The sequence below is a fragment of the Neopsephotus bourkii genome, unplaced genomic scaffold, assembly GCF_033783945.1.
Source record: "Neopsephotus bourkii isolate Nb327-2 ecotype Australia unplaced genomic scaffold, CSIRO-AGI_Nbou_v1 NB_1542, whole genome shotgun sequence".
NCBI classification, from domain to species: Eukaryota; Metazoa; Chordata; class Aves; order Psittaciformes; family Psittacidae; genus Neopsephotus; species Neopsephotus bourkii.
This window is the reverse complement of record NW_026902018.1, coordinates 6,018,294-6,043,568: the sequence shown is the minus strand read 5'-3', so window position 1 is coordinate 6,043,568 and position 25,275 is coordinate 6,018,294. Positions and strand designations below refer to the sequence as shown.

Here is a 25,275-nt window from a genome sequence, read left to right as displayed (position 1 = left end):
CTGCCTGTCTATAGACTAATAACTTCATCTGTGGTTTTTCCAATGGCTTGCCCTAATTGAATCTCAAGCTGGTACAGCCATACAGTAGAACAAACACATTTGAGTACTTACAAATATTAAATGTAGGCTACTCACTACTGCAGCACTTGAGTGACAGTTGTGTTTGGGATAAACCAATGAAATACACATCAGTGTATTTGTGGTTTATAAAACAGCAGCTCATTTTAAAGCAAAATTCCAGTCATTCTATATATGCACAGCACTATGCTGATTTGGTAATACAGGGACACAATTTAATGATTTTCTTTGCATTTGTTTTTACAAGATTCAGATGCCAAAAACAAAACAGAACATTAAGTTACCTGATTTAAAAAAGAAAGTCACATACGTTTACAACATCAAAAGAATAAGACGAAATATAAACCTTTGCTACTTACAATTGATCTATACAGATTAACCAAATCACAAATCTGTCACAATATAAACGTTTAATTGTTACAATGAATAAGAACATACAGAAAATGATTTCTTTTTATAAAATCTTCCTTTGCTTTTTATTTTAAACTTACCATTAACTAAATCAGCTATGCAGGACTTGGGGGGTACATGACTAAGAAGGCACCAACAGTACAAAGCAAAGACAATGCAGTTTTGAGTATTTTAAGAGTGCTCTACACTGATACAACACAAGAAAAGGCAACAATAGTAAGTAAACCAGCTGCAACCTTTAGAAATTTGTTCTAGATTTACAAAGGTAGTCCAACATTTCTTCCAACGCTTCACCTAGTTTGATCACAGCACATGCTACAAAAACCACTGTAAGCTTCACTTTACTAATGTGCACTTTTCACTAATTTAGTGTCTTGATTTCAATTGTTAACTAAATCATTTGGAACCACAAATGTATTTAAAACTTAGTAAAAGGATTGTTTGGACTCTTGTTGAAACCACTGCATTTACAAAAATATTTCCCCTAAAATCTGGGATTGCTTGAAGACATTGCTGTACAAATATAAAAGTACTATGCAAAGACCAAACTCATGAGTACAAGGTGTGCATGTATAGACCTATATTTATACCATATCACGGTGCTGTAACAACACAATAAATTTATCAATAACCAAGGACTATATAAACTACACTAACATAAGCAAATATATATTAATAAAGTTTAAATCTATAGTACAGTTGCTCAGCAAACATCTTCGACATGGTATAAATATACTGTAGCATATTACAGTGGGCAGCAATGACAGGTTTTTCTTTTTCTCATTCTGTAAGGAAAACCGTGCTCAACTCCTTGGGTTTCATTTGGCCACTGCCGAGCTCTGTCACCACTGCTGCTCCTGACAGCTCACACAGCGCCCAGCCCATGTAGCGTGCTGCACACTGCAGACCGGTGAGAGGTGTAATAGGGATGAGGAAGAGCCTGGCGACAGGCAGGACAGCAGAGCAGGACAGTTATTTTGCCAAAGCAGCTGTGAGAATTTTGTTTGCATATTTTTTTTCAGCTGTAAGGTTGGAATGTTTTTGACAGTGAGCTGTTTACATTCCTTATTCCCAAAGCATCTTTACCATGAAATACGCGTGTTACTTTGATTAAGAGTTGCTGTTCTCTGCTCTAAAATATAAAAACTACATAAGGAAAAAAAAACCTATGCACAATGCTGAAATCACTGACCTAACACAGTGTTGGTATAGGCACCTTCTTTTAAACTATTTTCAAAATCTGACAAAAAATAATAGAAATCATGCTTCTCCTGTTGATACGTCAAATTCAACCCAACGATGTTCACTGAATTCTGCAAAAGACTGATGAATGTGGTTACTGATGGAGGCCAACTGGATTCAGTGAGAATAGTGAAGGAAGAAAGCCCAAAAGCACCAGATATTCAGTAAAGCAAACCCTTGGCTTCTCACCCGGAGAGACAGAACGCAAGGGCAAGTCTACACCTCCCCAAAAATGCACACTGAAAGAAAGTATTAAAAAGAAGAATTGGGAAAGAGCAGGGTGAAGTAAGCTGCCAAAGTTCTTCCTTAATAAATTACAATTGAGGAGTTACAAGCTGATCTCGGTAACAGTCATCTTTCCAACCATGCCAGAAATGAATCCTGTAGTAATGATGATCGTACAAGTAGCAGAGATTCTAGAAATATTTCGACTTCTCAAAACTGAGTGAGAAAAGCATTTTGGTAAGGATGTGTAGAAGTGTCAAGAGACATTCCTACACTTAGTATCAACAGTCAAGTGCATATTTCAATAGAAATGGTTTTAGCATAGGTTTCACACCACAATTCAACCATCACCTGTGCAGTGTCCCGACAATGCTCCTAGTATGTTCCCCGCCACAGAGATTCATGTACCACAGGAATTTCCGAATTGAAAATGCCCTTTAATGATGAACCCATGCGTATTAAAAATTAGTTTTGGCAGACTAACACTGAAACTAGAGGAAAAAGAAAAATCTGAAATGGAATCCTGTAAGCACCCTTATCTATTGAAGTCTATGTTAATGGCTTTCTAGATCCCTGTGAAGAGCAGACTAAACGGTATGAGGAAGCCTGGAGTTTCTAACCAGCCAGCATCCTTATGTACTACAGTAGCAACTGAACCTGATTTCCGTTCAAACACACTACCCAAGAGGAAACCAAAAACTAATTCTTAATGTTAATGTGAAGATATAAGATTTAAATTTATTTCCAGGAATTACAAGTGCATTTTGTTCATATTAGCAAGCAGTCTTTATACAATCCATTCTTCACTGCTGCCAAAATAAAATGAGAAAAAGACAGCAGAGATATGAAAAGCTAAAAATAGAACTATTTTTCCTAAGTTATTTGTTGAATAGCATTTCAGTTGAACACAACTCAGAGGTAACAATAGATTATTTTTTTTCTCAATCATAGGCATGTGGCACTTAGACAATCATCTTTGCACAGAAAGCTTTAACAGTCATGCGAGGGCACAGTAATTATTTTAAACAAGGCAAATTTCTCACCACAGAGAGCAGTGGGGAAAGAAAAGGAGGCACTGCACTGGAACATAACACCTAGTAAACTCCACATTATACAATTTCAGTAACAAATACTTGAAAAGATCATTAAAAGGTATACAATTTTAAACATGATTTAGTGCTAGCTTTGTTTGGTTGTCCTAACTCAGCATTATCAGAAAAGTTTGATAGTACTTGACAACAGAACAGTACTTCATGTCACGAGCTCATGGAGGCTTGATTACAAATCACCATAGTGTAGGTTGCAAGAAATGAACTTGAGATGCTGACATGCTGTAGGAGCAAAAGTAAAATCAAACTTTCTCATTTAAAGATGCAGTGTTCCTCTCGGCAAGAATTCTGAATGTCAGTGATTAGACTCAAATGTAAAAACTATCAATCCTCACTTGAAGCGTTTCATTGGTATGCAGGATGTAGACTGAGTTTATTAACATCATATTTTGGTTTCTCGCTTGCCACCAGACATGGATGCCTTCCACAGAGAAAAGCATTTGCCATTAGGTCATCATGCCATTATGTTCTTTGTTAATCTTCCACCACACGGTGAGTAACTATAAGTTGGCGAGCTGCCACTCATTCTCTTTGCACAAGTAGTACTATGCCTCCAACACAGTTAAACTTTAAATGATCTCTTTTAGAAAAGGCAGAGAGAAAAAGGTACAAATTTCATCAATACATGGAAAAAAAAATGTTTCTTGTATGAATTCAATTAAGTTGGGCTTCTATGTGGCTCTTACGCTGTATAGAATACCTGTATGTACAGCACAGGACACCCAAAGTGCATAAGCAAGATTAACATGAACACGACTTATGCTGCAATCCATAGCACAATGGTATAACCCCAGCTGGGTGTAACCATTTCTATTTAAAAAGGAAGTGCAAAAAAAATCTGGGATGTCACTGACTTAAAGTGCCCTGAATAGTAGCTTTTCTAAAAAAACAAAACAAAATAAATGCCAGCGACTTCAGTAAAGTCATAAACCCATAGTTCATGGTGTAAACGTCTTACAGGTTAATGAATTATCTTCATGGATATTGATCCGGGAGTGAAAGGAACCACTGCATCTTTCAAACCAGAAAGCAAGCAGCTAAAATACGGCCAGCAGTAGGTGCACTTACAGTACAGTACTGCCACAGGTCAACATGGGCATTACGCATAGGAGTGTCAATTACAATTCTTCAGGCTTAAAAGATTCATTGAAAGCATGAAAAGCCAAAACTACCAGGAACTGCCCTCCTGAATGGCTCAAAGGAGTTAGTGGATAAGCTGAGAGAGGCCACAAGACATGACCAACAATAAAGAACTGGGAAGAGGAACAGCAACGTTTGAGCATGCCCAGTCCTTTAAGTCCTTGTCCTACAAAAAAGAGCAGAGACATATTTCAGAAAGTTTTAACATTGCCTTTTAAAATAAGCATACTTTCCTATTGCTGTGTTTTATGCACACTGTGATTGATGAGTCAGGCACAGCAGCACCAATACATGTTAAAGTCAGAGACAGTGGATATCACTATATTTTAAATTAAAACTTTAAATCTTCAAAAGACTAGGAAGATTAATCATAACTAGTGAATGAAGTACAGTATTTAACTGATGAATTAAGTACATTACATGGTTGTATGAAGCACCGGATACTTTCACACTGCTTCTCAATGTTCTGACTACAGTCCAAGGGGAAGTTTGAGTGGGACAAGCTAGCTGGTAAAGCACAGGGCGGGAGTGGAAAAGGAAGAGACCATTACTGCCTGTTTTAAGCCAGCTCCTGTGGACTGGCCCTCACTGGAATGTCAGCTACTTATGTTTAAACTGTTGTGATGAGAAGCAGCTCATAATTCTAATCACAAAATGGCTGGGACAAACTACCAGCACACTGTTACCAAGCTAAGTGCAACATTTAAATTTCAGTATCATGTTGGCCAAATCGACTCTTTGTAGTAACATTTAAAGGTAACGTTTTTAGCCAACCAGAAATTTCCGTTAGCACTGGATCATCGGTATCTTTATCCCTAATCTTTTTATCCCTTAATCCCTAATACAACCTAGGTAAGTATGATTTGGGCAAAGAGGCAAGCAGGAGAGATCAGAAACCACAGTTCACCACAATGGTAGCTACTTGCTCTACCTTCCTTGGTACTACAGCCTATTAGTAACAGGCTTTGTCCTACTCCTAAAAATTTCTGTCTGCGTGTACTGCTCCTGCCTCTTGTACATAATGAGCTCTAGAAAACACTGATGGGAAATAAGCACCACTCCCAGTAATGTGTCCAGATCTGTTACTATTGGCAACACCCAACTAGCAAGAGCCAGATGTGTGAAACTCAGATCTACCTTATTTTCAGTTATTAAAAGAGTTGCAAATGTTAGTCAGCACGCTTCAATGAGCAAAATACCGTATTTCTGAGGACTGAGATTACTTCGTTTGTGAGCTTCTATACATTTGAATATTAAAGCCAGTGGCAACAGAAGTTACCCTAGTTAACTAAAAACAAATGTATTTTGAAGTTTCCTCAGCTGAACTAGCCAAAGGGGTATTCCATAGAACAGCACATTATGCCCAATATATAAGGGGGAGTCACCCAGAAGGGACCGACGGCTGCTCAGGTTGAGCTGGGTATTGGTCAGCGGATGGTGAGCAATCGTATTGTCCTCAGAAAACACAAGTGATACACAACACAATGTGCTCAGCTGTTCTCTGTGGTTTGTTTTTCTTTTCCAGTCAGAAAAGGTCAATATTTTAAACTTTTAGCATCACACAGATTTCACAAGTATTACAAAGATTATTCAGGTCAGTATTTGACCAATTTTGTATGAAACTACTGAGACTTGCAAGCCTCAAGCTATATGAAGACCAGTTAAGTTAATGGATTTAAAATAAAAATAGAAAAACCCTCAGGCAGTGCACATCATTACATTTTAAATCAGAATTTTAAATCTTCAAAAGATTAGAAAGATTAATCAACCAATTTTTGAATATTTAGATACCTATATTCTTATTTACTTACACTATGTCAGAGAATTTAAACCCGAAGTTAAATCATACTGAACCTTCATGGGATTTTTTCCCTTTAAAATCATTTAAGGGATTTTTCCTCTGTATATTACATTTAAGGAAGATTTCCAGTTTTGTTTAAAGCATCTGCAACAAAACAGTCTGCAGTATATGAACAACGTTTCCCCTTAGAATGTTTTTTGAATAAAATTTGCATTTCAAAGTGTTACCATAGCTTTTACTCCAAGAAGCAGTACTTAATGTAATTCGTGTTCTTTAAACGGTTGCCTGGTTTTTAGGTTACAACTCTGACAGTTAATTGTCTGGATTCCCCATAGACCTTTCCATGGGGTAGGCAAAACTATACTGTTTCTTCAATAACAGACTAGGACTGAGATCACATGAGTAACCACAAAGTTCTCCTTTAACAGACAGTTACCGTATCGATAGGAAAGGCAAGCTCAACACTTCACTAGTGGCAATGAAATCCAAAACCTCTCCCCTGCCCGGGTGCTCTCGTGCTGCTGGGACTTTACCTATGCACAATTTAAGATCGATATCCTGGCTGGAATCTAGCAGTTTCCTCAAAAATCAGTTCTTTCAGCTTCTCCTTCGGCAAGTCATCCAACTCCATATCAAACTTGAACGGTGCTTCAGCTACAGGCTTAATAATACAAAGAAATGTTATTGCTTTTTTAATATTAATATTACTGTTCTGCTTAATTTCACGTACTCCTTGTATGGGGAACAAAAACCTGAAGATGCGCTTCACAGAAGTACTTAATCCTGTGCAGTCTTCAAGGCAGAACTCGTGCTGTTAGTCCTTTGTGTGCTTTATATATTAATTTACCACATTTTAAATCAAACCATAGTTAAGTAGCTACCCAAATTTCAACCACAAGTTAAAACTATTACTTAAAGGCTCATAATTTAGTATCTACCTGAAGAGAAATTAGCTGGAACATTTGTATTTCTCAGAAGAAACATATCTCTCCTTTAAGGAAAACTATCTTTTTCCTCATCTACTTCTGTACCAAAAGTAACCTGAAATCTCAGCAGATCTGCATTCTAAACCACAGTGGGTTCACATTCAGGGGTTTTAAATGCATAATCTGATGGGGAACTCAGTCATCCCCCTCCATCTCAGACATTAAGTAAGACCATTGTGAGATGAGGAGTTCCATTTTCAGGAGAGGACACCTTAGTTAGCCTCTATTTATTGTGTTGCACCTCCAAAATGTTGTACTGGAACAAGAAATATAGAATTTTGGTAAACTGATGCAATTAATTCTTCAACTCCCTTAGAGCAGCAGAAACATTGCCCTTCAACTAACAAACTAACAAAGAAAATAACCTGTTAAACCATTAAATTAACACTGAAATTTTAACAGTGTCTTTACCTCATCGCTTGGATCATAATACTGCTCCAGATATGGATGGGCTAAAGCTTGTTCCACTTCAATCCGCTTATGAGGATTAAAGGTCAACATTTTATCCAACAAATCAAGTGCTAAGAGGGAAAAACAAAGTGAGCAAGAGTTTAATACACACCCCAAGGTATAAGATTGTTATAAACACCGATATTCCACAGAAAATACACTTTACCCCAAGTTTTGGGCTGATTTCAATTTACATCTGGAGTTCCCCAGCTGTAGGAGCAGTAACAGAAGCAACAGATTGCTTCCTGCAGCTCAGGCTTCTACGTGCCCACCTCATTCCCTGGCTACAGCTGCCTTTGGCCCAGTCTGGTCTTTGGCCTTCACTCAAATCTTTGTGCCAAAAATCCAAATAAAGACAGAGCTTTTCTGAAATAAGTAAGTAATCAAGAATATGTGCTTATTCTGAAAAGAAAACTTGGCTGTTTACTGAAGGAAATGTCATCCAGAAGTCATTAGAGTTCTAGACCATCACAGTAACTATCCTAGTGCAACTAACGGCCCAGGACACACTCTCCAGCCAGGATGCAAATACATCCATAGTCATGAGATTCAGGCAAAATCTGTTTGAGGCATCTCATAAAGAATTCACACACAACTTGAAGATCCAGTAAGACAGTGAGGCCTGATGAAATTCTGGACAAGTGTTACAAATCACAACAGCAGAACAATTGCAGTAACTCTGATGTAACACATTCTCCTTTTCCAAGAAAAGAAAACAGAATGATTACTATAGCAAGAAGCCCAAAGATATTTGCAGTATCCCAAATTCCAGTCCTCCTCCTCACCACATAATTTACGACACAGAACTTTAATAGAAGCTCTTTACTGTAGAAAAGCAGTTGTAGCTTCACACCAGGATGAGACGTGTACCAAGCACTGCAGAGGAGACTGAACTTTGCCACTGTGTTCAATGGCAGCTTGAAAAAGCTGCAAACTTGCACAGCCACTAACACAAAATACTGTAATGCCGTTCTCAAAGACTGGAGCTCCCATGCTCAAGCTGTGCTACAGCACATCATGCACAGTGCTTTTCATGGCAGTGACCGCCAAACAGCCCTTTGAAAAACTGCTCTAAAGCTACGCCAAAGATGCAGATGGGAAGGCGCTGCAGAAGTCATGCAAACGGCATGCTCCCCAGCAGCTCCGTGTCACCAGCACTGCTACAGTCTGAGCTGTCAGAAGCCCATGGAAGAAATTTTCACATTGGTAAGCACTATTACAAAAGCAGAATAAATCACTGCTGTTTCTCTCAGGGATAATCAGCTCTCCACAGCTCCATCTGCAGAAACCAGCTTTTACATGGTGGTTCACTACCTGATCATACTCACCGAGAGCAAATTATTTTATCAGTCAAAAAAAAAAAGTGACTTCTGAATTGTGTCAGAGCAGGTGAAAAGGGCACAGCCACCAACACAGCTCCATGAAGCTGAATTCATAAACCAAGTTAACAGCTCTCTGGCCAATCAAAATCGTATCTGCCCTTTACTACAGCCTTGCTTTTATAACTTCTGCTCCACTTATCATAACGGAATTTTTAATCCCATTAAATTTTAACCTTTCACACTTAGACTGATATTATCCCGTTTGATCCAGAGCTGACATGCAGTCTGTGCAAACCATACTGAGTCCAGCAATAAGCAGTGCTCTCATATCTGATTTTAGAAACAAAGTCCAAGATCTGTTTGGTGCCTGTGTCAGAATCCAGTGCCCATGTTCAGTACCTGATTAATGTATCGTGCTTTCAAAGACAGAAGCAGGAGTTAGGATTTACATTTCACTTGTCAGTTAAAGATCAACACGTAATCTTGGAGTTACTAACAACTGCTTTACAAAAATAAGCTGGTATGAGGGTTTCATGCTGGTTTATGATTTTATTAACTTTATACTGCCATTTTAAGGGCCCTGCATATTCTGTTTCCAATACAGATAAATTCTTAGGGTGGTTTTAAAACTCCTACCCTGTCATTATGTTCTGATACAATATAGTAGAGCATAAAATACCTTTGGGGTCAGCGTTTGGAAACAGCCTGTTCCATGGTACCTTATTTTTGTGTGGTAGGGAAAGCAAGTAGTTTCTGGCCTTTAAATTTATTATACAATTCAAATCTTCTTGGGAAGGGGATCCAAGTATACCTAAAAATAAATACAAACAGTGTTGCATTCCATGAAAAGCACATTAAACAGTTACATCACGATTGCTAAACTCAACGGTAGAACTGCAGGGAAGATGATTTCAGACTAAATGCTTTAATAATACAGAATAACTTGGAAGGCTTTTTAGAAACCTTCATAGAAAAGGTTTAAGTTATTTCTTCTTGTAAATAAACAAATGCATAAGTTTCTAATGATCAGCAATCCGTTTAAAACATCCATTAAGTGGCATATCTATAGAAACATAAAAACCACCCTGACCTGGACCTAATTTGAGCTTCTTAATTTTATTTTCTATTTTAAAAACATCTCTGCTGATATAGTAAATAAATTGCTGAGTAGCCTTTATCTGCCACGCCAGTTCAATGATTTGTGGTAGAAAACACTGCAGGGACCAGTGCATTGGTCAGGACAGCTCCCTGCACTGAGCTACAAGAGCAGGACAGGAGCAACCGAGCCCAGCCCTGTTGGTAGAGAGGCAGATGGATGTGAAAATGCCATTATACATGACTCTTACCAAGGATGTGGTTGAGTTGGTCAAGGTAGTGTTTTCCTGGAAAGATGGGTCTGTTGGAGAGCATCTCTGCCAGAATGCAGCCAACTGACCAGATGTCAATAGACTTGGTGTAACCCTGCAAGTAAAGTGAAAACACGTTGCCATCAAAGGAATCCTGTGTAATTGCAGCAACATGTTACTTCAGTAATCTGTGGAAGTGCACGCAAACACAGCTTTTTTATCTGAGTCACGCTTGTTAATGCTCTTTGTTTTTCCTGTACAGAATGAAATAATTAAGTACCGTACATCATAACAGCTCTTTGAAGGGGCAGCAAGAACTGAAGTAGGCAAGACATGCTTTTCCAAAAGGATTCTCTAAATTCAGCTACATATATTGCCAACTGCAAATTCTGAGTCTCCCTCATTTTATAGCAAATTTAAACTAACAAATTTTGGAAATAAGCTATTCTTCTGAATTCCAAAGCTCCTTACAGTGTGCTAACCACATGCAGGTCCTGTTCTTCCCAAGAGGACCCAAACACCACATAAATAAGAAGCCTTGAGCAAAGGGGCAAAAGGGCACCACAGACCATTGGTTAGTCAACTTGCAACACAACAGGTAAGCCAGCAGTAGACATGACGTGAGGAGGCCAACACTGTAAGTGGGATATAAGGAGAATGTGTACAGGTAACCTGCACCATCCATAAGAGAAGGCTTTTATTCAGAAGCCCACATGGGACCCATTCATCTCTAGATGGTCCCAGGAACTATCTTGCCTTGTTCCCCCACAGGCCCCCTCCTTTTAGCAGAGAGCTTCCAACCGAAGCCAAAAACTCTGCTGAATCCACAGAAAGCTTTGCAGGATGTGATCACTTGATTATGTGTTTTCAAGGCACTATTACTCTAAAAGGAATCCTGTCTATAGGCCAGGAAATTTTATGCTGATCACTTCTTAAGAAACACACAGAATATCTTCTATAAAGGCTAAAGGTAAATATACGAGGATATCTGGAAATAAGGTGAAGTTGCCCTATGTTTATGGCCTCAATGTGAGTTTAAAACACAAGAAGCTGTAAAACCCCCTCAGTTGCTCAGATGACTATTTTCTAAAAGCATTACACACTCTATTGCCACAGCAAATCCCAGCCAGATGCCAGCAAAGCAGCAACCCTACAGAAACATCATCATCCTCAAGGAATGCTAAATTCAGACACAGCACAGATGTCACATAGGTATTTTGCTAACAAGAGTATGGCTGAAGGTTCTGAAGGACACCCATTACTCACACCATACAGGGACTGGACACACCTTAAAGCAGCCACAGAAGAACACAAGAATAAATCCAAGTATAAAGAAATCAAAGAGATTATTTCATTATGAGTATGGGAATGCAATTAAGATTGACACACAACAATGATCACATGCCTTCAGAGTCAGATTCACTCTCCCATGCATTCTAAACTTGAATTAAGATGTCAAGATAACATTACGGCAACATTAGCAACAAGTCTTGATGAAGGCAGCTGTAAAGCACTCTCCTTACTAACACTTCTATCCTGATCTGTGGAAGAGCATTTGATGGAAAGAAGTCTCCCAGCTGGCAAGGACCTGGACATGTGGGAGCACATAACTGTAATGTGCTGATTTGTAGTATTCAATAATTGTATCTGGAATCAAAAACTTATTGCAAGCCAGTAGCTGTCCGTTACCACACTTCCTCAAGACTACGCATGTGTTCTGATCCTAAAAACACATCAGGGGGTAAAGCAAAACCAGTACTTGCAGGTGAATGACCAGCATCAGAAGCACCAGCCTGTGCTGTGGTTCTTACCTTAGAATTCAGCATGATTTCAGGAGCCCTGTACCAACGTGTGGCCACATATTCTGTCAAGAATCCTGTGTGATCGTGATCTGGATCTGCAACACGAGCCAGTCCAAAGTCACAAATCTGGTTTTAAAGAAATTAGGAAAAATAAGAAGGCAGATTAGACACCTGGTGATGGCAACCTGGATTTTTAGAAACCAATTATTGCACAAAGGTCAAAGAAAAGGATTTGGATTAAGTACAAGGAGTAACCAATTACGCCGTGAGGAGCCAGGAAGAATAATGGTTTGGGGAAAAAAAAAAGATGTTCCTGGCACATGATTTACGTTCCACTGTGGGTTTACTTTACCCTTTCTCTGGCAGAGAGGTGGCAGATGCTCTGCTCCAGCCTGTTACTAGACACTGACCAGAAAACAGAAAGATTAACATTTCCAGAAAACAAAACTACTGACCAACACTTGTAGCAAAGTTCAATACCCCTGTTCACAAAAGCTCCCATCGTAACTGCATCTTTGTATGAGAAACTTCCAATCCACTCACAAGATTATGGTAGACCGGAGAGATTAGAGGTTGCTGAAGGAAGCATGGGCTTAAAAAAAAATTATATATATTCTTAGCCCTCTATCAGGAATAGTTTTATCTAACCATGAAAATTCAAATAAACTCTGATCTAGACTAGTGAGTTCAGCACAAAGAAAAGTGGTTTTAGCTATACTCTGCTGAGGAGGCTCCATGGCCTTCAGAGCCATTCAGTGTCCTCTCCCCAGGGGTAAATTAAGAGCACTGAAAATGTGAAGAGAGACAGTGTTCTAGTGTACAGCAGCTGATCCTTTCTTGCTTTCCCCAGGGTACACGGCAGGCTTGTGGTGTGGCACATTAGACACATTCATGTGCTTTTGCTACCACCAAGAAAATACTGCTTTATGATAATGATCAATTTCCACAGAACGTATCTGCATGGAAGTTTGTACTCAGTTTTTCTAACTGAGGCATCAAACATAGGAGTGGCAAACAGATTGTAGGTTCCTCTGATGCATTTTATAATAGTTTACTCTAACAGTTCTGTACAGTGACAATATTAAAAATGTAAATTAATAATATGTTGTAGTCAGTAAAGACTGTAATGGAAACCCTACCAGAAACCTCCCTGTGCCCTGGCAACCTACTCCTTTATCTTACTTGAGGGACACCTTGTGAAACGACTGCTAGATCAGCCAAGGAAGAAGTGATTCAGCTGACTAGAAGCTACATCTGAAAAACAAGATACAGCAGATGACTTAAACAGAGGGACTGAAGAAAAGGCAATGATGAAATTTGTAAGCCAGGCTGCACAGGATGACTCCTCTGACTTTAGATATGTATTTAAAAAAAAAACAAATAAAACCCCCCCAGAACCAAACCAAACCCAAATCTTAAACAACAAAACCAAAGAGAACCCTTTCAAGCATGTCAAGGTTTTCTCAGGCTACAGAAACAGAGCAGCTGCCTTGTGTGCAATTAGCAGCTTATATAAAGTGAATTGGTACAAATAATCAGAGGAGTCTCCTCTATGGACAGAAGCAAAGAAGCTGCAGAGGACTCCAGAAAAATAATTATGCAGGCAGACAAAGTTGCTGTAATCTCTTTCTCCTAACCTCATCAAAAAGCTCTGTAAGACTATAGGCAAGGAGACTTTGCTTAAGAATAATGCTGTAATTCTGCACAAGTGTTATGATTTGTTATTATTAAGACAAAAGAAAGACACAGTGAGGAGAAAGAACTGGGTTACAGAAGATGTCTGTGAATCTCTGAAGTAGAAAAATGGACATGGCATGGAAAGGAAGATTAATGACAAAGAAAGCTCATTAAAATGACAAAAAGCTCCTGCTGCCTAGAGCAGGAACAGGTTAATCTGAAAAGAAGAAACACAATATAGTGAGAAAGACATCAAGGCCAAAGCTGCAAGAAGAGGCTTTTGGCTGTTAGCAGTGCTCTCACCAGCTGCATTAGCAGGGCAGAAGGAGAGAGAAGCTGGTGAGGCCAGCTCTGCCCCAGGTCCTGGTGTGAGGGGTGCAGCACACAGACCAGCTGTGCCCTGGTTGGGCAGACAGCTCTTGGCCTATGGCAATTGAACGCATTTAACAAAGCAGCTACCCTATTGAGTGGAAATAAAGAACTGTGAGTCTCATTTAAGTCTGTAACACAGCCTCGGGAAAGAGAAAGCTTTAGGTTCTGCATTTCTGCCCTGAGCCTTTCAGCTGCTCAGGACAAGATACAGGGTTCATAGACAAATTTTGTCAATAGATAGAGACTCATACATTCCTTTCCTGGAATCGGAATTTATGACCCAGAGGTCAAGATCACTTTTTGAGGGAAAAGAAAGAAGGAGCTCTTGTTACAACCTGCAGGACTCTGGGCTCCAGAAGAGATAACACCACTAAAGAAAAAAAGCTAACAGCATTATCGCTGAAGGTGAACAAACTTCCTGCCTTCCTTCTTCTGACAGTGTGATTTGTTATTCATTTCCACAGTAGCCCTGTTTTAAGTTTATGTACAATAACCAACTTCGTAAGCATGCACACGTACATAGCCAACACAGAGTTGCAGAACAGCCCTAAAAGAAACAAGTTAGTGCAAGTTCAGCATTCATCAGACAAGGACTAACATGTACTGGTTTTCTCTCCAGTTCTGTTCTTTAAACTTTAGATGTGGTATTAATACAACACCAGAGTTCCCTTCAGGTTATAAAAAAAGCATATGCTCTGTCATACAGACTACCATATTCTGCACCAGGAAGCACAGATTGCAGTGGCATGCTGTTTTTATAAAGAGATTACAGCAGTACCCACTAAGGTCATATTGTACTATTTCACCATACGGTGAGCTTACCTTCTTTTTCATGACCATCTTACTTGTGTTAAAACACAAGTGAGCCTCGCTTTATTTATTGCCTTTATCTGCACATAACAGAGCTACACTCAAACTGTTCTTTTCTGCTTCTATTGCACAGTCATCCTAGATTTTACTCCCTTTCCTTCGTGAATGGGTTAATGCCTCGAAGGGATCTGATGTGGTAACAGCTGCTGAAATCCCACAGCAATAGTCAGAGCTGACCAGTCCAGCATTAGGAAAAGCTGACAAACAGCAGCAGGAATGTAAAGAGAACCAATCCTGTGGCCAATACTGGGAACAGACCAGCACATGAACAGCAAGGACTTTGCCTGGAATTGTGACAAACTTGTACAACCAGCAGGTGGTTTGCATTTTGAAGAGGGTATTTCTGTTTTGCTTGGTTTGGTTTTTAAAATTGAGAAGGTAGAGCTACTATAAAAAAAACAAAGAGTAGTTAGGTGCAACACAGCAAGCACAGTTGTACCATGTCAGATCAAAGCAACTTAAGCTCCGTGATCTCGCTTTGTCAGTGGCCAAGGCAAATATAAAACGTAAAGTGTAAAAGGGAACATCTCCTAGTGCTTCTCTAGTGGTCTCTCTCACCTTCCATGGGTTTGCCACCACAGGACTCTCATCCAGAGGCAGGGTTCAACAGCTTTTTCTAACTTGCTTGGTGTTTTTTTTAATCACATTATCTGTAATATCTGCAATCCTCTGTGGTACCAAATTCCACCGCCTGACAATGCTGCCCTTTCACTCTGAGTACGCCACCCCCTGCTTTCATCCCCCCAGCCTTTTTAACAAGTAAAGACAGTGAACAAATGTTCTCTATTCACCCCCTATGCTACTAAATTTGATCAAATTCCATTGTATTCTTTCTTTCCTCAAGCAGTATCTTCCAGCAGAGAAGATCTAGGCTAAACTGTTCTTCCTGATGGAGAGAAGCACTCTGAAGTCCTGGTCTCCTCATTTTGAAAGGCTATCATAGGAATAAGTGTGGTAACTACGAGCACATTGAACTGAAGACTCAAAACCAAAGTTATAGAATGGCATGTTTTCTGTTTTATTCTCTATTTCTGTTCTAATTCTTCACACTTGATTTGCTTTAGTGAATGCCATTATGCATTGAGCTGACATTTCCAGGAATCATAACAGCTCTAAGATCATCCTTCTGTAGTATTAACTGGTAGAGAGCCCATCACTGGAGATGCAAATTAGGAACATTCTCTCTCCAAGCAATTGCTGTGCATTTAATCAGCACTGAATTTCACATGCCATGTTAGTTACCACTAATACAAACTCATTTTCCAACAATGAACAATGAACAGTGTAAACAGACAAATTAAGACAAGTATACACAGTTTTGAGTTGACTTTCTAGGTAAAAAACAATTCTGCTTCAGATTTGTGTTTTCACTGAACTTTCAAAAGAGGCTGTTTCAAAGTCAGCCTCCAGATGGAAACAGCGATGCACTCATTAAAACAGCATAACAGCAAGTTCTTAGTCACGCAAACCTTAATAATTACTTTATCAAAACCAATAATGTTTTGGCAGTCTTTCTAGCGTGAAAATCACACTAATCTCCAGTAACAAAACCACATTCATGGCTACAGCAGGTAGTTTATGAAGACCATTGCAGCAAAATTCAACTAACCTTGAGATCACAAGTGGTGTTAAGCAGCAAATTTGAAGGTTTGAGGTCACGATGAAGCACATTGGCTGAATGGATATATTTTAACCCTCTCAGAATCTGGTAAAGGAAATAACAAATGTGGTCGTTGCTGAGGTGTTGAGTCTTTAAGAGCTTGTACAGATCTGTCTCCATGAGATCTTGCACAATGTATCTGTAAGGCATCAGATGTAAGGCAGCAAACCAAACTGTGTCTTGCTAGATACCAACACACAGCACCCAGTGAAACTTCTGTAACAAGCTCGCTCTCACTTGACTGTTTGGTGACAATTCTGAAACTATGTAGTTGCTTCTTACTTTACAAGTTTTAAACCAAATCAACCCTGTTACATAATGCAGCCCTTTACAAATTCAGAGGCACAAGCACACAATCCTCAAATTAATCATCATAAATCTCAATTTTTTTATATTACAGCCTAATTTTCTGATAACTTATGAATACATTTGACCTGGATTCAGTTCCTTTTCTGCCTACCTGTACTTTTGGCCTTTATTTGGCAGACATCTGCAAAGACCCCCAAAACCAATAGGAACCAATGCTCATGGACCTGGGGAAATTAAGATGGTTGACTAACTTGGGCCTTGTATATCAGATAGAGTCTCCTAGCTAAGACTGCTTCATACACTAGATATCCACATGAAGTCCTAGCTACACAAAGCCAAGTTTCCCATGGAAGAGCAATTAGAATAACAAAAAAGCCAGATTTGCATGTATTAAGCATGGTTACCTGCCCATGTGCAGTTTCAGACTGTCTCATGTGCAGGAAGCACTGCAACACTGGGGGGTGGGTTCTGCTTTATTTTAATCCCCCCCCCCCCCGATGTATCTGTTCTGTTCTTTAAGAAAATTTCAGACACTTTGAGCAGTCTGGCCAGTTTATTTTCTCCTCAAAGCAATCAGTTCTAACAACAGCCTTATGAAGAGCAAATATAGTTTTAAGATGAAGTAACTAAACTAAATCATCTCTCAAGCTTATTTTTTTCTTTTCCTGAGAGAAAACCAGTGTTCACCCATATATCAAGCCTACTTATTTATCTATAAACCAATGAAACATTATGAACTTCCCTTTCAATTTACAATAATAGTAAGGAACAGGATGAAAAATAAAACAGACAAAGCAGCAACCATCACTCTGAAGAATAACTGCAGACTTTGAAAGGATACACATCTTTCATTTGTTCAATAGTTGGAGCTCTGATAATATCATTTATCCCAATAATATTCTCATGCCTGAAGCGCAGTAGGATCTTAATCTCCCTCAGAGTTCTCTGGCAGTATGTCTGATGCTCAAAAGGACTGATTTTCTTTATAGCAACTCGAACTTTGTTGACGTTATCATAGGCAGAACTAGAAAAGAATCAACAACATTAGTTACAAGGAATATTAAATTCATTCAAATCAGAAAGCAAGAACACAAGTTCAACTAAATACAGGGGTGGCACATTTGGTTTACATTTATTTTTATCAAGTTAAGAAAGGCAATAGCAGCACATTTTTTAGTTGGACGAATGGACAAAATACTGTTGTTCCATCACCAGCCTATTTGGGTATCTACACGTCTTTAGCTTTCCCAACTGACTCTTAATATTCTGCTGATCCTGGGGTACCTGAACAAAGAAAGAAGTATGCATCTTCTTTACCAGCCTGTGAAACAAACAAGTTTGAATCTTTTGTCTTTTTCTAAAATGCTGTATTTGAAAAGTAGTTCTGAGAGCAAGAATTTTTTGAGTTAATCCATTAATTTTAGGGTGCAGAAAAGCCATCAGAAATCATCTTAAAAGCAGTAGAACTCCACATCCTATATCTAACTCCTGCAAGTATTTCCAGATGTCACAACCTTTTAGTCCTCCATCCAGCTACAGTGGATGTTTTTCCACGAAGGATAGACATGGAAGAACAAAAGGGAATGGAGAATTGGTGAAAGCACCTTTCCAAGTTCAAATCCAGAGTTCAAGAAGGAAAAGAATGCACCTGACCTCACACACAAAGCAAAAGGAAGCAGCAGTATGAGGCAACACATGACTATGACCCAGATTAACACACACTGGCTGCTACACTTTCAGTGCTGTCATCTCAGAAGCTCAGAGCCCCATTCCCAGGTACAGCAATAAAGCAGACCTGGTATTCCTCTTCAAAATGCCTACGCACTTGAGTACCACAGCCTGACCCTAAGGAAACGGCTCACTAAAACATACATCATTTTCTAAGATACAGAGTCAGGTAGTAAAAACGTTATGAATTCTTACAAATTTTATGACGTTTTCTATGGTCTTGCTGATATGACTGACAAATCATCTCATTATAGTAATTTCTATTTGTATTAAAAGTAGATGTAGTTAATTAGAATTTAAATATGTGCATATGATCCTCACTCCTTTTAAATTCCTTTTTGCTCACTACTGCATTGTTTGGAAATAAAAACATAATCAAGCCTACACTGAAACCTTTCTATTAGCCTCAACTATTTCATATGAAAACACAGACACAGCAGCCGAACGGGCTTTACATTCCACCAATTTCCCATAATCATGTCCCAGAAGATTCTTCAAAATTGGTGTTTCTTTGATGAGATGCAAAGTAGAATAAAATACAAAAGCCTAATCAGAAAAGGAGGCCTGAAAGGAATTCAAATGCCTGGCCACGTTAAGGTTCTTTAACACTAAGAGTATGGTGCAAGAAGGTGGTTTTGAGGTATAACTTACTACTGTGTGCAATTGTTTAACATTTCTCACTTTCACTATTAAAAATGACCTAGAATCTGTGCTGTCAGTAAGAGCTCCATACAGCTCATGCTTATGTAGTGACATTGTTTCGCATGACTTCTCCACAGCATCACTTGGACCTGTCTGCATCTGTAACACCAGTCTGTAACCACAACCAGACTGCAGAATTTATTTGTCCCTAGAAATACTGCACTAAAATGCTTCACAGGGTGCTTTGAAATTCCACATGCCAAGCAAGTATTCATTACAACTGTTGCTATTACATATGTATAGATAACACATTAGCAGTTCGTAAGTCCCAAAACAGATAACAACAAAGTACCAGAAGTGGAACTTGGCATAGCCTTCAAGAGCACTTAGTGTACAGTAATTTTCTTAGTTCCTCAGGTAATCACCTGTGATGTTTACAATATACCAGTAAGGCAAGTAACAGGCAGAAAACAAAACTAGATATAATTCTGAAGCATGAACAACCTGTACTTGGGAATTAAAGAACCCTATGGACAATTGTATCATAACCAAATCTTAAACCTCCTTCTCTGTATTAACTTAAGTGTCATTTTTTAATCCCACAATGCAGAATCTTTTTCCTTGCAAAGAACTGGACAGCAGCTGCTATGCTGAGAAGAAAAAGGCAAAATGCCAGAATTTACCAATTGATGCTGCTTTAAAAGCTCCTAATCTCTTACAATATTTGACAAATCTCTAAGCTATTGCTTCTCAAGCAAAGATTGGTTATTAATAAAAAATATGCTTCTTTCCTTGTGTATATTCAATGAACTTGAATCCATCAATTAAACATACCAACATTTCCTCTCTTGTAGCTCTTGAAGCATTTTCTTAACAGAAGGCTTGTGCTGTTATTTAAAAAAGGACAGGTAATCTTGCTTTCAGATGGTTCAACTCTAAAATGCATGACTCAGCATGAAAAAAGCTGACAGTTTGCAGCAAAGATGCGATCGATCTCCTCTTCAGTGTACGTTCTGCATACAATCATTTTTCTGTTCCTATCAGATCTCACCAAACCACTGTAGCTGAGCATGCACTGCTGTTACCCCTGCAAACCCTCAGCTTAAAGAGAGCAAACTCAAAGTACTACCTAGCTGAAACATTAAAAGGGACACTAGATTTATTTCTGTTGTCACACTTTCTGAAGCATGAGCTTTTCTGTAACTTGACTAAATGTAGGAAAGATTATCTCAATTTCCATGAGCAAGCAGTTAATCATACAGCAGCTCAGTACATTTGCTTGTGCGTAATATTTCAGTTATCATGCATAATACAGGTACACAGAGAACCTGTATTAAAGTTAACCCCACTTCACATGCTGTCACAGCCCTCAAAGCAAATATGACTGAGTGAACTGTGTGACCCTTTAAAAAAACAACCTGCTCTCAATATGACACGTGCTACAGAAACTGTAAGAGTTTTGTTATTTTGTTAACATTAGAAAGAACTTCATCAGTAGTGAGGAGTCATGCTCTCTCATGCACACATGCTACAATCATACACCTATTTGGCCTATGAAGCTACGCAGCAGTATCTATTTCACTAGCTAGGAAACACCCTAAACTAACAAAACTGCATCCTTTACAGGTCAAACTGAACCATTTCCCAAAGCTTTCCCCATTCCTCATAACCTCCATCCAGCCACTCCCTGCCATCAACACCAGATTGACCCACTACTCTCCAGAACTCTACTGAAGAAGTAAACTCTTCATACAGTGTCCTTTGCAGTGTTTACAAATGAAACTATAAAAAGTGAAAATCCAAACCCTCGATGCATTAACCCACTGCAGTTAATGTCACAGCTCAGCACTTAACGCAGGGTCCATCTTGCTTAGCCTGAGCTAGAATTAGAGGTCTAATTTTACAACTAATGATCACCTGTGCTCCCCCTACAGTCCAAACAGGAACGGCTTCACATACACATCCCATAGCCGCCCAGCACATCCTAAATTTAGATTACTTGCGTTCTGGAACGGCTGTCCCACTGTGCACAGCCTAACCTAGCTGTCCAGACCATCAGCTTCCACTCATCTCACAGCAACTTTCTTTCACTGAAGCAGTTAACTGGGATTCCTTCTAAAAGGATGAACCTTCTATTATCTAGGCTTTTTTCCAGAGAAGATGAGTATCAGTAAGGTGGGCGTAATAGTTCACATAACAACTTTTAGAGTGCTAATTCATAGCTTTCAGTTTCTAATCATTGACCACATGTACCCATCACTGTACATATACCTTTCCCTTTAACAGCCTGCATGTTATTCACATTATTATAGGTAATCTAGTTACTGACACTTTCAATATTCAGAAGGAAGGATTTATTCCCAACCCAACAATGTGCAGCTTCACAAGCTGATGCAACCATTCAGCTGTGAGTGCTATTTATCTGTAATGTGATAAATTTAAATATAGATTTTGCAACTGCCCAACTCTAGTATACACATAATTCTTATTTCAAGCTGCGGTTACTATCCTGTGACAACCTGCAATAGCACCATTTTAAGACACCATGTGAAAATCAATACAAGCCCCAGCAGTGCAGTTTATCATTCATAATATTAAGTATCTTATAAATGTATAACAAAGTTTTTACCAACCAAGTAAAACATCTTGCACAGCTGTACAGAACAAACAAATGAGTGTTTATACCACAGAAGCTGTGCCACGCATCTTTGAAAGCCAGCATCTTATCCTTCTATAGCTCCAGTACCAACTTCCTTTTTTAAATGGAATCCAAATGCAATGACCAGGAAGTGCACCACGGCATGAGCAGCCTACAGAAAACAGCACACTGATTGCTCAGATGAACCTCTGACACGCAGCCCCTCTCCCATTAACTCCTTCTCAAGGAAGGAAAGCTTTTCAACAGACAGATTGGGACATGTGCCAAAGCTTAGCTCCTTCTACCCACAATGGCTGCTGCATGTTCTTCCATCCATTTCTATTCTTCACATGTTTCATTTTGGAGCAGAACTGGAACAAGTGAGAGCATGCTGCAGCTGCTGGGAGGAAAGGAGCCAGCTCCTGGCAATAGTTACAGCCCACAGAGGGCTGTTTCTTCATATAACCATTGAAAAACAACTGCCTACTCTGTCGGCACCCCCCTCCTCAGCACACTCCTCTGCCATGCTGCCTGAAGGCTTACCCCACCATGGGATATTCCTCAAACACTTTCAGGATTATTCACCTTATGGCTGTTTTACAGGCTGCTCTCAGCATAAGCGTACACATAAAAATACACAATGCTACCAGCAAACATCCTAATTACAACTCTAAATAAAAGACCAATTTGAAGTTTAAAAGGAATGTTTTATCAGTAGCTTTGTGTTGCTGTGGAAACAAGATTCCAAGGGCATATCCAGGGATAAGAATCTTTCTGAAATGCTGAATAATTCTGCTTGCAACCAGGAGAGGAAAGGCAAAAATACTTCCCAGCAAACAAGCTGATCTGGGAAGATCTTTAATCTTTTCATTCAATCTACATTTAGCTCAATCGCGGACATTTCTACAACATGCTGACATTTATCAAGTTACAATGCAAATAGCTTCACCTTATTTTTAAGACTGCTGTAAGTAAAATAACACATCATTATGACAGAGTAGTAACCAGCAGTACCGTAACAGACTGTTCACTACAGGGTTTGGGGGTGGGGGAAGGTGGTGTTATGTGTGCAGACTTGTGGAGGGGACTGTTCGGGGGCTTTCAGAGTCTTCAGAACAATTAGCTTTTGATTCAAGATGATTAAAACACAGGGAGCAGCATTAGTGCATTATTCTTTTACCAAAGGGAAAAGACTGAAAACCAGATAAAAGTAGTCAGTTTCAAATTTGAGGACACCCAGGAATGTGTCATTTTTATACTGCTGAATATACTTTTTCTCCCCAACTGTAAACACCCACATTTACTAGACATATTTCTTACCTTTTTTCCATTTATTCTTAATAATTTTGGAGATACATAAATATGCTATTCATCAGACCCTTTTTATTGACACTTACTTCCAGAACCAGCACCTGGTTTTAAAAGGTACCTATCCCTATTAAGATTTATCTGCCTTGATTTAACAGACCTCAGTTTAGGAAGACAGCTCTACGTATTATCTTCCTGGTCTTTAAGAAAGATTCACTAAGAGCTTACAGTGAAAGAGGCCAAAAAAGCTTGAATTCAAAACTTCAGTGCAAGCTTAGATACAAGGAATTGCATGCCAGAAGTTTGAGTGGTTAAGAAATGGTCCTCTCCTCATCATTATGTCATTGTTGAATTCTCTGCCGCTTGTCATGTGTGTTGGAAAGCTACCTCAAGTTAAAAATTACAGGATGACCTCACTTATCTTATGCCTTGTTTCTTTAGAGGAAAAATGAAAGAATATGCACTGCTGTGATGTAAGGCTGCCCACAGACCCTGAACTTCACCAACAACTGCTCCCCATTTTCTTGCATCTCATGCTACAAAAATGGCAGTAGAGGAAGACTGAGCAACCAGAGAACATTAAAATAACTGCATAGTCAAGGTGATCTAATTTGCAGTTGCATAAATCTGGCCCTACCTGATGATTCCTAACTGCATGCTATTTAAAAATCTTAGGTTTGTGTCATTTGGTGTTTTTTAAAGCAGTTTTTCATTTGTCATCTCATAGAGTGTAGTATCGGTGGGTAGATTATTACTTTGGAGCTAAGAAAATATGAATCCCTGTTTCTAAACCTTTCACCATGGCCCCTCTGCAAAGCAACTGTCATGCTTTACAAACTCCTCAGGAGTTTATCCATATTCATAACACCTTTTGTCTCTTTCTCGTTACCAAATGATCACTGGTATGGTTTTATTTTTATTATAGAAGACACCTAAACAAACTATTTTGTTTGTATTTCTTACAAAGTTGATTATTTTTCTTTTCCAACCAGGGGGTGGGGTGGGGAAATAAAGAGCACTGATTTAGAAATTATGTCATATGTCCATAGCAAGCTGCTCAAGTAATCACTGCAGACTGCTCTATCTTGCTCTTAGTTAACCTCTGAAGCTCACAGAGTCAAAACGTCACCGCATTACCTTCACCTTTACTACCTACTTTTTCAGTCCTGTTTCTCGTAACAGTCAAAAACCAATTCTAATATTAAAGGTTTCTGCTACAAATACACCAACTTTTTCCTTCCATGGCAAATGTGAATTAGTACTCCTAAGTGATTTTACTCTTTGGCAGTTTCTGATCTACTACAGGTTATTGCCCTTCACACCACAAATTACTATGGCACTTTTGTAACCTCCTACAGGAAATTTGTTTCCATATATACAATTCAAATCATTCTAACTCAAATATTTCTAATGGGTTAAAAAGGCACAACTTGATTTTTCAGAATTTGAAAAGTAGAACCTGATGAAGCCTTCCAAAGCATGACAATTTAAAACTATTTACTGAGCACATAATAATGGCTTAACAGTTTTAATTCCTTGGATCACTCCTAGTATTTTGAAAACAAACAGCCAGTCATACAAAATGGAGCCTGTTAAATAAATTACTTTCACCAGAAGCTCAGTCAATTCCTAATCCTGGGTGTGGCAGAGCAGATGATTTGTGTTTTGTTAGTACCTACTAAACAGAACTATGAAAAACAGCAATTCTAGAGCTACACCTTAACATTAGAAAAGCATCAGCTATTTCACCCAAGGTTCTGTATTGTTTGGCTAAGGATGACATTAACTTCATGGTGTTCTGATCATTGCATTTTACCTTCTACACCTTTAGATAAGAAGCACTGACTTCAAATCATCACTTATGCCTACTCTGCTTTTTGCCACTTAAGTTCAAACTGGTCTTCAGAAAATAGATAACTCTTACATCCTAGTATTTCACCTACTTCTTGCCTTCCCACCTGTGTTCCCATTTTAGGGGTTTACAGGTTCTCTGCTGCCAGTATTTCCTTTGATAGCATCTATGCCAAATTTAACACATAGGCAAACTTCACTGTTACATTTAAAGGCCCTTTGGCTATCTGCAAAATAAACCCCTCATTCCAAAGCACCCACTGCTTTTGATAAGATATTATGATATTAAATATCACCGTCTTTCTTCT

At 38.9% G+C, this 25,275-nt stretch overlaps 1 protein-coding gene across 1 annotated transcript in view; it reads right to left on the bottom strand.

Moving 5' to 3' along the window:
- Positions 1-473: 473 nt before the first annotated feature.
- The window catches only part of MAPK1 (mitogen-activated protein kinase 1), a 34,087-nt gene continuing 9,285 nt past the window's right edge, over positions 474-25,275 (bottom strand). The window contains exons 2-9 of the mRNA XM_061370809.1: positions 17,642-17,824; positions 16,441-16,630; positions 11,922-12,038; positions 10,111-10,225; positions 9,444-9,575; positions 7,404-7,513; positions 6,540-6,667; positions 474-4,371 (exon numbers count right to left, since the gene is read on the bottom strand). Of these exons, the coding sequence (XP_061226793.1) occupies positions 6,551-6,667; positions 7,404-7,513; positions 9,444-9,575; positions 10,111-10,225; positions 11,922-12,038; positions 16,441-16,630; positions 17,642-17,824 (964 nt within the window). The 3' untranslated portion in view covers positions 474-4,371; positions 6,540-6,550. The remainder of the gene's footprint in view (positions 4,372-6,539; positions 6,668-7,403; positions 7,514-9,443; positions 9,576-10,110; positions 10,226-11,921; positions 12,039-16,440; positions 16,631-17,641; positions 17,825-25,275) is intronic.